This window comes from Centropristis striata, chromosome 11 (assembly GCF_030273125.1).
Source record: "Centropristis striata isolate RG_2023a ecotype Rhode Island chromosome 11, C.striata_1.0, whole genome shotgun sequence".
Classification (NCBI taxonomy): Eukaryota; Metazoa; Chordata; class Actinopteri; order Perciformes; family Serranidae; genus Centropristis; species Centropristis striata.
The window spans coordinates 8,602,364-8,617,222 of record NC_081527.1 but is presented as its reverse complement, the minus strand read 5'-3'; the positions used below and the strand labels follow the sequence as shown (position 1 = coordinate 8,617,222).

General features: G+C 38.4%; 1 protein-coding gene across 1 annotated transcript in view; it reads right to left on the bottom strand.

The window, feature by feature from the left end:
• The window catches only part of dnm3b (dynamin 3b), a 29,952-nt gene extending 20,462 nt beyond the window's left edge, over nucleotides 1-9,490 (bottom strand). Inside the window, exons 1-6 of the mRNA XM_059343862.1 lie at nucleotides 9,215-9,490; nucleotides 8,485-8,817; nucleotides 6,130-6,203; nucleotides 5,779-5,928; nucleotides 4,103-4,306; nucleotides 246-344 (exon numbers count right to left, since the gene is read on the bottom strand). Of these exons, the coding sequence (XP_059199845.1) occupies nucleotides 246-344; nucleotides 4,103-4,306; nucleotides 5,779-5,928; nucleotides 6,130-6,203; nucleotides 8,485-8,645 (688 nt within the window). The 5' untranslated portion in view covers nucleotides 8,646-8,817; nucleotides 9,215-9,490. The remainder of the gene's footprint in view (nucleotides 1-245; nucleotides 345-4,102; nucleotides 4,307-5,778; nucleotides 5,929-6,129; nucleotides 6,204-8,484; nucleotides 8,818-9,214) is intronic.
• Between the last annotated feature and the right edge of the window lie 5,369 nt (nucleotides 9,491-14,859).

Here is a 14,859-nt window from a genome sequence, read left to right as displayed (position 1 = left end):
ATAATTGTGATTGTGTTAGTTTTGTAACCACACAATGCAGTTTCAGTTAATTATCATTATCATTTGACCTTTAACCCTTAAAACAAAGTCTGAAATCTCAAAAAAGGCCTTTAAAGAAGTGAGGACCGGCCGAAATGTCCTCACTTTGCAAAAATGTCCTCACTCTGTTGGTTAAAAACGTGTTCTGGTCCTCACTATGTAGGAAGTACAAGAACACACACACACACACACACACACACACACACCTCTTCGCAGTGGCAGCAGCTTGTTCTCCAGAACGTCTCGAGCATCTGTGCCCTCGTCCATCAAATCCAGCTTAGTGATTACTCCAATTGTCCTCAGACCTAGAAAAGGGATCAAAAAAGAGGGACGAAGTATGATATAGAAATGTAGAAATACTTCTTGGGAGTTTAACGGCACTATTCTTATAATCCATTAACAGTTTTTTGGATCCAAGAAAAATGCAACACTTGTCGTGCCAGCTTTTTAAATGTGCTTGTTTTCAGCTTTTTTCCTGTTATTTATCATTGTAACTTGAATATGTTTAGGTTTTGGAAGAACACTTTGAATATCTCATCTAAGTTACTTTTTGTTGTTCTTGTCCTCATTGCTGTTGTTATTTAAACATTTTTATTGAGAGTGGAGAACATATACAAGTTATTGGTGAAAATAGAAATGCAATATGAAGAAAATTAGTGAATATCCAAAGCTAATACGGACACCATTCACTTTTAAAGACTTGCAGAAAATAACAAAAGAAAAGCAACAAAGAGAAAGAAAGAGCCCACCTGGAACCAACCACACCACCCACCTGAGACACCCAAAAACAAAACAAAGCATCCTACATTATGGTGGTAACAACAATCTGTAAATAGCATTATTGAATGAAAGGTTGCCAAATGGTATCAAATAAGAGTTCCTGATTTCCACCTCACTTGTTTGTTTGTTTGTTTGTTTGTTTGTTTGTTTTGTTGTTTTTTACATATCGTTACACTGTTAAAATAATCGCCTATGTCATTTTTTGTCAAAAATGTTTTTTTTGCCTAAATCATCTCCTCATTGCCACCTATGGTAAAATCACCTACATCCTCAGTTGATCAGATCATGTGATTTTAGCCCTTTAAGATAATGGTCTATGTCAAGTGTGTGACTTAAGCAAATTTATTATGCCTAAGTCAAAATAAAATGTGACTTAAGCAATTTTTTTAACATGCCTTTGTGACTTAAGCAAGATATGATAACACTTTATTTTGAAGGTGTCTACATAAGAGTGACATGTCATAAACATGACATGGGATGTTTCATGAACATTAATGACACTTTGAAGTAACATTAATGCTCATGATACTGTGTGTGTGTTTCCTGCAAAACTTGAAAAAATGTCTAAAGGCTATTATTTTAACAGGGTGACGACATATGCTATATTTCATTGTCTAAATTTTGTTTTTGAACATACTAATGTATCAATACATGTCTCAGATGTTTCTGGATAAATGTCAGTTTGAGAGAGATTTTGTGTTGCCAAAATGAGTATGAATAAATTTACAAGCAAAACCAGCAGCATAAGATTTTCTTTTATTTTTTGAAATCACGTTAAAATAATTTATGACTTGTTACATAAATACTGCAAGATATTTTCCGTTTAACTTTTAACCCAAAGTCCACAATGGTGTTGTCTTTGCAAAAATGCATTTAAAAAGGTAGTGCCCGAACGTGGGAATGAAAATCACTTTCTAGCCACTTTTTCATAGTTCACCTTATGACCTACTAGTATTGACCATCAGTTACATTGTAACATTAGGAATGGCTTTACCCTTTTTATAACATCAACAAGTATTTCTTAGCTGTCATAAATAATAGTTGATGAGGCTGTTTAATGTCTCTGAAGTATTAAAAATAATAGTTTGTAGAAAAAAATATTAGACCATTGTTTTCTCTAATTTCTTGTTCATTTTAATGCCTGGTACAACTAAATGTACATTTGTGTGGACAAATGTAATGATAACAACAACAATAGCTGAAAAGAGTTTAATTTAAGAGCTGATATTTAGACATATTACATGGTTTTCTTGATCATGATTTTTGGTTATTATCACCAGGCATTAAAATGAACAAGAAATTGAAGAAAACAACAGTCTAATAATTTTTTCCATGACTGTATATGGTAAATTTTGCACCAGTCCAGCTCAGTCTTAGTCTTAGTGGCTTCATTCACATAGAGAAGAAACAGAGAGGAACCAGTTCTTACTGCAGCTTTACATCTATCTTTCCTTTCCTTTATTCCTTCCCTACTTTTTTCTCTCTACTGCGATGCCATCCTCTCCGAGCATCTTTGGATGTTATCGTCCCATCTCCCTGTTCCCACCTGTAATCTTCAACCTCACTCTGCCTGTCTGATATAATTCATCCCTCCCACAAGGTTACTTTGTCCAAGTCCTCCTCCTCTTCGGAGCTAATTCATCCTCCTCTCCTGTGTCCTTCTCTCCTGTCTGAAGATCAAAGTCTTTGGACATTGAATTATTTTACTCATTATCCCATTTTAAGCATATCTCTTCCCTGTTTCTTTCAAGTGTGTCAGATTTTCTGTTTCCTCTCTGTCCTTGCTGCTCCTCTTTTATTTCTCAATGCCCTCCACTATCCTCCATTTTCCCCTTCTCCCAGCCACTTGTTTCTAATAATAATCTGACACTTGATCGATCCCTGTAGGGAAATTCTGTTTCCACATTCAGAGAGGTCAGAGAACAAGGGCAGACAGCGAGCAGCATCCCTGCAGCTGATGGAGATTCGATGTCTTGTTAGTCAGGTCAGTCTCATTAACCACAAGAGCACCTTTTTTTACACTGCAAAAGAGCCAATTATATATTTGTATTTTTTGGCCTAAAACAGTGATTTAAGTTGGTAAAACTTGGAAATATAAATTATTGACATTTAGGGCAATAATGTAAGTTAGCACAACAAAGGAAGCCAGTTGTCTGCTCAAAACAAAAGTTGGTGAGTAGTTGTTACTTAAATCTTTACGTTGGGGTTCAAAACAAGAGACAATAGTTCTGCTAACTCTTATTTCTTTGTTGTGAAAGGTGGGAAAGCGGTGAAATTCGGTCATTAGCGAAAGCTAGCGGCTAACTGATGCTAGAGGCGCTGCTTGTTACAGCTACAAGAGTAGCCATTAACGTATCAATGCTAACTCAAAATTGTGGTCGCAACATTAGCTGACATTTCATAGTGGTGTTACAATCGTGCCAATTCAGCACATTGCAGAAGTTAGCAGAAGTAAGGATTAAAAGTTATTACAGTGAAAATTATAAAATTATAAATTCGTACAATTTACAGTTGAGTGGACAAAAATCTGAATTCAGAGTTGAGCAAACTCAAAAACAAAACTTAAAATATTTAGTTTAATTGTCTAACTTGAAATTTTATCGAAGTTTGTTGCCTTGAAATTTTGAGTTCATCAAACTTTTCTTTTTTTGCAGTGTAATGTCTGTAACATCTCTCCTATTCTTTCCATTAGGGGTTTGCCATATCGTATCATTCACAATAATATTGGTTTATTTTTTTTATGGTTAAAAAAAATGCATATCATGATATTGGCAACATTCGTACTTCTTGATGTAGTGGTGTAAGGCTAACAATTAAAGTTGTTTTAATCGCAAATAGCTACTTACTCTCTGTCCCTAAACACATGCAGCTTTCAAAATAAGAGCACTGTGTGTTAACAGAATCCACCACAGAACTTACAAGAAGACTGTCAAAATAAGATGGCTTAAATAAAACATACAAGAACCTTTATTCTCCTTTACAAAATGTCATTAAAATACGCCCCCGGAACCCCTAAATGGTTATTTTTATTATTTTCTCATAAGAGTCAAGTCAAGAGTAAATTTTTTTCGTATTTGGCAACTGTTGAGATTTGCACTTCACACTACATTTTAGATTTTTATTTATTTATACAGACTAATAAAAAAATCATATTTTCTATATCTTTTTAAGTATTTTGTAATATCGTGAAGAATAATCGTTATCGCAAAAATAGCCTGAAATACATTGTGATTCTCTTTTAGGGCCTTATCGCCCACCCTTACTTTCCATGCCCTCTCCTTACCCTGCGGATCGACGTCCTTCGCCAGTTTCAGAGCGTCAGAGTTGGCCAGGTCAGTGTTGGCCGGAGTGACGGCCAGGATCAAGCAGCTCTCTCTGCAGATGAACTGCATGATCATTTCCCTGATCTGCTGCTCGATGTCCGCGGGCTGATCTCCAACCGGCACCTTAGTGATCCCCGGCAGGTCGATGAGAGTCAGGTTCAGCACTGCACAGACAGAGGAATGCAATATAAGAAGAACTGGAACATTTCTGTACCCTTCTGTTAATGAAAGGGAACTTTTGGTTGTTATCAGCATTTCTATTCTCTACAGCAGGAATACCATCGATGGAATATAGAAATATTTTTAAAAATCTGCTATTTTTACAGTCATGGAAAACAATATTCCATAGACCACCCTTGTTTTCTCCTTGCTTTCTTGTTCATTTAATGCCTAGTGCAACTAAAGGTACATTTGTTTGGACAAATATGATTATAACAACAAAAATAGCTGATAAGAATTTAATTTAAGAGCTGATATCCAGCCATTTTCCACATTTTTCTTGATAATAACCAAAGTCATTTTCAAGAAAACCATGGAAAATGGCTAAATTGGAGCCATCACTTAACTAGCTACATTATACCCACATTTGAGCTAACTGCTAACAGCTGCTAGCTGCTAACTGCTAACAGCTGATTAACTGCTGGGAACTCTGCATCAACAACTAGAGAACTCACTTTTAATTTTACATTATATATCATATATTCTGTTTCATTAGTGTTTCATCAATTAAAACGACTTCCTCCCAGAACTTTCAAACATTTAGACATAGGCATGCAAGCTAAGTTTTTATCATAAAAAAATGACTTAGCTATGGCTAATAGCTTTAAAACAATTCCAAGCGATTCACTTTATCATTTATATTCTGATTGGAGCTCTTCAAGTGGCTGAAATTAATAAGTATTTTTCAAATTCACTGTATTTCAAGGCTCTGGTTAGAAAGTACAGTATTCAAAGTTAAAGTATAAACAATCTAAGGACTTCAGTGGAGTGTCAGTACAGGATCAGAATAGCACTGACTGAATATGAATAAGCTGTATTCAGCTTATTAGCTTTAGCTTTCAAGGACCTGTTGGTGCCTCCTTTTAAAGAAACAGTGTGTACAATTTAGTGGCACATTGCAGGGAGGTTGCAGATTGTAGTCACCCCTCCCTTTCCAAGCATGTCAGAGAACTATGGTGGTCTTCAGGTAATGTAAAAGCCTGAATCACCACATCTTAAGAGTCACTGTTTGGTTTGGGCTACTCTAGAATCGTGTGATACACATGATAGATAGATATGAAGGGCTCATTCATTTTAAGCTAACAAAAACAACAATTGTTAGATTTGACTAATAAAAAGCATACATTTGAATACTATATTCCAATTCTGCCAATAGATTTCTGTAAATCCTGCAAACTGGCGTATTAACTCCTCAATGACATAGAAGTTTGTTCACAGACTAAAGAATTATTTTACTATAAAAAACACATTTTTGTTTCCAACAACCCAGTTTCTAAGAACCTTTTCTGCCAGCTAATAATTAAAAGAGGGAGAGTATGATGACTCACAGCTTATCACAGTCTATCTTGATGCACAAGTGTTATTGTGTGCTGTTACTTGACAGTGAAAGAAAGAAAACTGGTTAATGTGTTCGCACCGTGAGGGGAGTAAACCCGCAGGTTGATGGGGACAGGAGATATGCCTTTGTTGGCCCCCGTGAGACGGTCCGTCTCTGCTTCGATCTCTCCACGAACCTCATCGAAGTCTGTGAACTTCTTCCCTTTGCAATGGAGGAACTCAGCCCATTCTGAGAGGATGAAAATAAAGATATATAACTGGGATTAGTGGTAGCAGTGCTGCATGTGTCTGAGAGAAAAAATAATGCCAGTGGGAGAGGGAAAAACGCCAGGAGAGAAAAAAAACCAACAGAATTTTAAAAAAGGGTCTGTATTTGTGTGTATGTGTGCATGCTAGTGTGTGTGGGTGTGTAAAATGTGTGTGCGCCCACCTGCAGAGGCACTGATAAGCTGCAGAACCAGGGGCCTGCGGGTGACAATACCAGATCCACGGGGCAGAAAGTCCCTGAGGAAAACAGCCAATCACAAGCACAGTCAATGTGAACATTTATCAAAGAGTGTAGGCATGGATATCGGTGTCATAATGATATCTTCATCTTAAAGCCTTTTTCTTTTGAACTCTTGAAGCGCAGATTTATTATAATTATACCCTATATAATGGCATGCCAGCTACTGTAGACGCTTTAATGTCACTAATCTGGCTTGCTTTACACCAGTTTAATGTGAGTGGAATGGGGCCCATTTTAAAACACAGCAGCAACAACAACTGCTTGCTGCAACTAAGTGCTACAACAGTACAAAACCGTCTGACCTGACGATCAACAGGTTAAAATAAGAAGCTGCACCGCTGAGAAGCAGCTCTCTCATTTAAAAAAACATGACTTCACCATTTCCTGAGGGGCTCCACACCAACTTGTTTTTTGCATGCATGCCACAAACCTGACAGCCATCACATTCACCTCCCATGCTACAGGTCTGATCCGAGAAAACCTTATTAACACATATCGACCACCGGAGCTCCCTCAAGTGGCATGAGTTTAAAAAAAAAAAGAAAAAAAAAAAGACAAGCCCACTACTTGGCCATTCAGCGTTGTGCAGAGCCAGTGCTGGACAGATGGACCATTACTCAGCATCACGACTCTCAATGAGGGAACAGGACAAAATCAATGCATCCATCTGGGACTGCACACATGCATGATAAAACACCACAAGAAAGGAAGTATTTGGTCACAGTAGCCATGTTCCATTCAATTGTAAAGCCAATTTTAAGAGAACTTTTGAAATATCACAAATAGAAAAGCGAAATAAGGCCCATTTCCATCACCTGGTTTGGGGTGAACAAACTAGTTTTATTAGAAGATGGTGATTTAGGCGACACAAGGCTGTGATCAACCAGTAAAAAGAGAAGAAGAAGGAGAGAATGTGAATTGGAAACCTATCCCATCTACAAGAGAAACACTGAGATTGGGCCAGTTTTAATCTTTTCTGCATCTCGGCTAGTATTGACCATGTTTTCATGCGATACAAAGGCAAAACCCACCTCAAACAAGCATAAAAACGTTATTCATCTATCTGTATCTATTCAGCTTTTCTAATGTGATACTTTAAAAGGCGCATAAAAACATGTCCGGAAGAATGGCTACTAAAGACAATTTGTCAGGGACAGACTGAATCATGGTGACAAACAGAGGTCAAAATTTAAGCAGCAGAGGCCGAGACATTCTAACTATCCTCAGTTTATAATGTCTGTTTTCTAACAAATATTTAGAGTCATAAGCCTTGCTCACACAACCCTGGTGACATCATTATAAATAACCCTGAAGACATTATGAGGGCTTCTTAATCAGATGTTACAAAGCTCCCTCCCGAGCCACAGAAGAGCAAACTGACCTTTAAGTCTAAAATTGGTGGTGACACTTCAACTTATAACATTATATAAACTGGCATAGACGCTGCAGCAGCAACTGGAATGCTTTTATAAGGGAATCACTTACAGAACATTTTATAGCAATTTCTGACATTAAACCAGCCCCCATTAAAACAAAATCGTCCACCTCTTTGAAATGCACGGCTATAAAACAGAATGGAATCATATTATTGAGCAGACAAAAGCAGCTACTGGGCAGTTGTTGTGGGATGTGTGGGACTTGTGATCCTTTTTCTTTTTTCTTTTTTTTTTTAGAAGAATTGATGCTAACAACAAAATCACACTCCTGGTTGAATTACTTGATTGTTCACTCTTTAAAAAAATATCATCTGCTCATAATTTATTTGTTGAAAGTGACCAGAATCCAGGGCGAGATGATGAATATTCATGTGTGCTTCCAGGAGTGGGAGCTGACATGTATTACCGTAGGAGGGTGTTTTTAAAATGGTTACATGCGGCGATGCGGCTCTGCTATCTGTATTTTATATAACACAGAACATGACTATCATATTTATGGGGTCAACCGCATATTAATGTCTTCCAAAGGATGCTTGGGAACTATAAAAGGATGGATATTTCTAGGACTGTGAAGAAGCCAGGCTGCAGTCGGTGCTGATTGGGCTGAAATCCCCACGGTGCTGCTGTAACCCAAATACCGCTTCTCTCCTCTGTCAGTAGCCACGAGACAAATACACTGAACATAACATAGGTGAAGGTCTCTGCTCATCCCAAGGTGCAACAGCAGTGACTTTAAGCTGGCGAGAGATGGTTTGAGCTCTGCACAGAGAGATAGGCCTCTTATGTCATCCTCAAGGTTAACCAGAGTAGGGATTATCCTATTTGTGGTGGTCAATTTTACCTGCCTACAAAGTTCTCCAGCACGGAGCTCTTCCCTGCACTCTGACCGCCGACCACTGCGATCTGCGGCAGGTCCAGGTTGCAGGCCTGACCGATGGAGCTGAAGGCATCCTGCAGCTTGTTGACCAGCGGGATTAGGTCCTCCATGCCACGGTTTCCCATGGTGCCTTTAGACGGGTGGACTCGGGATCAGCGAATGGAAATGGAGAGAGAGGAGAGGGGGGTGGGGTGGGGGTGTGGCGCTGCTATATTAGTCCAGGATACCGCGGTGCTTGTTGATGTAGTGAAGTCATCTAGCCGCGCATTGCCCCGAGCCAAGCGAGGGTCGGACCGACTGTGGAAGCAGAGGAGAGAGAGAGAGAGAAAGAGAGAGAGAGCGAGAGAGAGAAAAGAGATGTGAACAGACAGGGACAGACAATTGCGCAGTTGCTTACCACACAACCACCATAACCTCTCTCTCTATTGCACACACACAAACACACATATACACAGCGAGCAGCACGAAGCCTATACTTTCAAGGGCATTTGGTGAGTGGAGCCCTACACGGTCCATATAGGATCACTGAGCGGACCTTTGCGCGCGAGGCTCCACAAATCACACGCGAATAACACTTAATAAAGGCAAAACAAAGCATCGATCGCACCATGCAGATACACGATGATAACCAATAGAACACAGTGTCCACTGATGTTATATCATTATAATAATCTGTGCGTTATTGTGCGCTTACCCCGCCTCAGGATTCCCTCAGTGTTTTCAGTGTCCGACGGTCGCTGTCCAGTGCTGAAACGACGCGCAGATCAGGCAGCAAAGACAAGTGACAAGACCCCGGACGATTATACAAGCACCACCTGCTATGGCGGTGCATCAGCTTGATCTCAAATTCCTGTGCATTAATTGTGTTCGCCTGTGGGCTTCGTTCCGGTCGGCTGAATGTCAGAGCGGTCTCATCCCGAACACAAATTCGCCTTTGACAGATTAATCATTTTTTCCCCCCTCTCCTCCGTTCCGCGGTGTAATTGCGAAGCTGCGCCTCGCTCTCGCACGATACCGACGCGGCGGAGGACCAATGAAAACCGCGGGATTGGAGAGGAGGCAGAGGAACACGGCGCTCCGATTGGCCGGACGGGTGCAGGTTAGGTCTACCTGAACCCGCCCCCTGTTTACATCCGTGCCATTTCTGCCGTTGTGAGTCATGCGGCACGGCTGCGCATCGCTGCAACAGAAGAGGTGGATGCGCTCCTTCAGATCCCTGCAGTAGGAGCTGAAACCAGCTGTCGTAAATTCCGTACAACACTACTGTTTCATACATGGTACAGGCCATGGCAGTCTTTTAATGTCGCCTTGCTTTGCGCATTTGGTGATGAGCTGCATCCTTTGTGACTGTGACCTTACGTTTGAAAACATAAAGCCCAGAAGGGTTTTTTTGCTTAAACTGGACACAAAAGTGAGATGCTCGGTCCCAGATTGTCACTGCAGGCCGAGGCTGGCGGAGGCGGTCATGCGGAAAGGACGCTGCCATTCTGCCTTAACCTCTGTCAGGACAACCTCTGTGCCGGATCACAAGTGTCTCTCATCCACATCCACTATCATTACATGATCTGTGAGGAGAGATCTAATTAGCTCATCAAGCCCCTCTGCAAGGAGGTTGGAAAGCGGCCTGATATGCATCGAGGACATAACAGGCAGAGCTCTGTGCCCCCCCCCCTCTCCATCTGCCCGTGTCAGTCAAATCTGATCGATTTAGTGAGTATTTGGCCTTTTCATTATGGTCAGGCCTCTGGAGATGGGTCTAGTCATGTTGCAGTGGGCTGGAGGACCACTAGGTGGCAGTAACGGCCTTACCACTGCAGCTTTGCTTTCAGGACAGATTTAGGCCCATTTGATAAATGCCACGAAAAGACCAGAATACCCGTTAGAAAATGAAAAGAAATGGGTAGTAGAATATTTAATATTTAATTTCAATACAATCACAATAAGGGAAAAGTAGGCCTATGTAAATTTTGCTTTGAAGTGCCCCTTACTTTAATAAAAGTACTAATACCACACTGCGACTTTACCCCACTACAAGGAAAAGTCCTGCATTTAAAACTAACTGAAGTAAAAGTACAAAAGTATCAGCATCAAAAAGTACTGAAAGTATCAAAAGTAAAAGTACTCATTATGCAGAATGAACCCACTCAGATTGTTTTATATATTCTAAATATAATATTAGATTATTTGTATTGAATCATTTACGTAGGCAGCTTTTAATTTTGTAAAGATAGGGCTCATTTTAACTACTTAATATACTGTTATGAGTTTAATAAAGAAAATAAAAGGATGTCTAATCACTTTAAATAGGTCATATTTGTTATGATCTATTTAACTGAAAGTAACTAAAGCTGGCAGCTAAATGTAGTGAAGTAAAAAGTACAGTATTTACCCCAAAATGTAGAGGAGTAAGTAAAAAGTTACTTAAAATTGTACTTAAATACAGTACTTGAGTATATGTACTTATTTACATTCTACCACTGGTAACCATATCCATGGTCAGGATATTATGAAGAGTTATACTGACGTTAAAACAGTCTGACGGGACAACTCAACCCCTGTGACCTTACCTGACAGAGACAGGATGTGTGAGCAGAAGTATCCAGTAACATCAACATCAATCCAACTCTCCAACTCTCTCTCTCTCTCTCTCTCTCTCTCTCTCTCTCTCTCTCTCTCTCTCTCTCTCTCTCTCTCTCCCTTTCATCTGCTGCCAAAGATCCTGTTTCCTGAGGTATCTGAGGTAACAGGAGAGTTGGTGTCCAGGTCAGTATTTAAGGCTCAAAAATATAGGTGGGCCTGTTTTAGACCAGGAGCTGGCAGTCACTTCAACGATGACCTGTCCACCCACAGCTGGGACATCGTTAAAATGAGGCCTTGGATGATTCAGGGGGCCTCAGAGCTGCTGGACAGGGTCCCCGGGTCATCCCACAAATTACACTTTATATTTATTGTGTCAGAAGTGTCTGTGGGATGTTTTCAGGGAGGCCAAATATTCTAGGGATGTCCCTGCTACTCGCACAGGGGGCCTAACTGAAGCCTACATTTAATAAAGAAGAAGAAAAATGAACAGTAACAGTTTGGCAGGTGACAGAATATAATATATCATACTCTATAATGACTCTATGTCAGGGATGGGCAACTTAAATGCTGGAGGGGGCCACAATTTTTCATGGACACTACCACAGGGCCACATATAGGACCGTGCACTTCACCAGATATGATGAAACTGCAATTTTAAATATATTTACAGTGCATTAACTTAACATATTTCATGCTAAAATGCATGTACACTGCAAAAAAGGTGTGTCTAAAAACAAGATAAAAACACTAAATCTGAGGGAAATGATCTTGCTGCATCGACAGATAATTTCACTTGACAAGATTTCTTGAATTAAGATTATTAAATCTAGAAATAAGCATGTTGAATGCTTAAAAGAAGAAATTAACTCTTAAAACAAGATAAATTATCTAACACTTCTAAATCTAAGTTTGTTTTATCTTAAGAACCAAATAATTCGCAGTGTATAACAGTGTAAATAGGAATACAAAAGGTTTGAAGCAAATAAAAAATAACCAATTACTGTGATTTCTTTTTTTTTCAGTGCAAGAACAGCAGACCAACATTAATTGCAGTAATTTTGTGCATTTTTACACTGCACTGCACAGATTTCATGCTCAAATGCATGTAGTTGTACTGAGGGCCACTTCAAGTGAGAGTGAGGGTGCGGGCTGTATGCGGCCCCCGGGCCTCCAGTTGCCCATCCCTGCTCGATGATATTAAATCCTAAAGCCCGCAGGTCACATACAGTCCGTCAAAGCTTCCTGCAGAATAACAGAAAAAAATGCATTCTGGCATATTTACAATGATGTCTTTATAATCATAGTTCTTTACCATCACTCCTCAGTGAAATGCCTCATTGGCTAAAAGCATTTGCGAAAGCATTTTCTTGTTAAGTATCCAGTTATCATATTGGATTTCCCATGTTTTTTTATAGTCTGCTGACACTGATATAGGCAAATAATTACTTTCACTTTATTTGACACTTTGTTTTTATTTTTATATTGTTATATGTATATTATATATTGTTGTTGTTATCTATTTTGTTCATTTTTTAAATTATATTATCCTATAGTGTGATTGATTTGATTGATTGAAATTGTTTTTTTTTTTTACTTTGAAGCAATCTGGAACCCGAATTTCCTTCAGAATTAATAAAGTTCTGTCTTATCTTGTCTTAAGTAAAAAAAAGCACACCTTTATTAGGAGAGTGCAAATATCAAACAATGAGAGGCTAACTAGGCTCAGGTACATTATATTTTCTTTATTTGAAAGTCGGGCTCCCCACAGTGTCTGCCGAGAAAAAGTCTGGCCCTTGGACAATTGTAGATGATGGTTTACAGCGATTTTAAAACAGCTATAAGGAATTCTAAAATAACTATAAACCAAACGGCCTCTCGTGTCTTATTGCTTTTACAAAACAGTGACTACATAAAGCTACCTGGCGAGGTTAGGTAAAAAATAATCACACAGCAACTTAAAAGTGCAATATTTAATTAACAACTATTAATTCTTCTGCCAACAATGTTGTTCTGCAGTGACACTTAGCAGGATGGTTGCCAGGCAACACACAGATGCAGCAACACAGAAGCAGCAAATATCATGCTTAAAGATTAACATATATCATATATCTGGATATCACCATTAATTGTGCAATGTTTACGTTTGATTATATAAAGTTAGAGCTGACCAAGACCAGAACTTTCTGTTTTATAATTAGGATGTTTCAACAGAGATCCACCAATCAGATTGTTATAACTGATGCAGCTCTGTATCAGCAGTATTTAGATGTGGAATGTGGTCTTCTTGTCCAGTTGGATCTAATTTGAGCTACTTCCCAATGTTGTAGTTAAATATACTGTAGTAAACCAGTGGATCATATTTTAAACACTCATGATTTAGTATGGCAAAATGTACTACCTCTGAAATATGGTGAAGTACATATACAGCCATGGAAAAAAATATTAGACCAATGTTTTCTTCATTTTAATGCCTGGACAAATATAACAATAACAACAAAAATAGCTTACAAGAGTTTAATTTAAGAGCTGATATCTAGACATTTTCCATGGTTTTCTTGATAATAACCAAAATCATTATCAAGAAAACCATGGAAAATGGCTAGATATCAGCCATAGATATATTTGTCCAAACAAATGTACCTTTAGTTGTACCAGGCATTAAAATAAACAAGAAATTGAAGAAAACAAGTGCGTTCTAATGTTTTCTTTACATGACTGTATTTGTACTACTATACCTGTGAGGACACAGTCTTTTCGGTAACACTTTACAATAACCAACTTGTTTATGAATGGTTTATATACTAATTATTAACCATTTAATAAGTGCTATACATATTTAATGTTTAAATGTTTTCAACCAATTTCTTAAAGGTATATAAATCATTTTGAAATCATTAACATACTTAATATGGTGTTAAAAATGTTATAATGAGTGCAACTAAAACTATTTATAAACTATTAATTATAATGTATTAGTTTGTTAATGGTAAAGTAACAGAGTGTAGATTGTACAGTACTGTAGGTTTCCTCAGGTGGATGGATAAAGGTAAAAAAAAAATATAAACATCCACCAAAAAACATAGTGGAATCATTCAAGACATTGTGCTTGTGGGTGTGTGGGTGTGTTTTAAGACAGATGGTGGAGTTCTGTCGGAAAACACATTATTGGCATCAGGTTTAAAGGAAGGCCGCCAGGAAGAGTAGTTATCAACATGTTGGTCTCAATGCACCACTCCATCACTGCCCTGAATCATCCATTACCCATGCTCCGGTGCAGCAGTGTGTTTGGACAGGACGGTGCTGTCTGTCTAAATTCTTTATTGAGCATGATAGTGTTTTGAAAGTAAAAAAAGATTCAAAATCACATTTTATCTTGGACTAAGGGACTAAAAAAGACACAAAATGACCAAAAAAGACACAAAATGACTAAAAAAAGACACAAAAAGACATAAAATGACTAAAAAAAGACACAAAATGACAAAAAAGACACAAAAAGGCACCAAATGACTAAAAAAAGACACCAAATGACTAAAAAAAGACACCAAATGACTAAAAAAAGATACAAAATGACTAAAATAAGACACAAAAAGACATACAATGACTAAAAAATGACACGAAAAGACACCAAATGACTAAAAAAAGACACAAAATGAATTACAAAGACATGAAAAGACATGAAAAAGATTAAAATTGGACAAAATAGCCCAAGACTCCATAGGTTTAAAGGAAGGCCGCCAGGAAGAGTAGTTATCAACATGT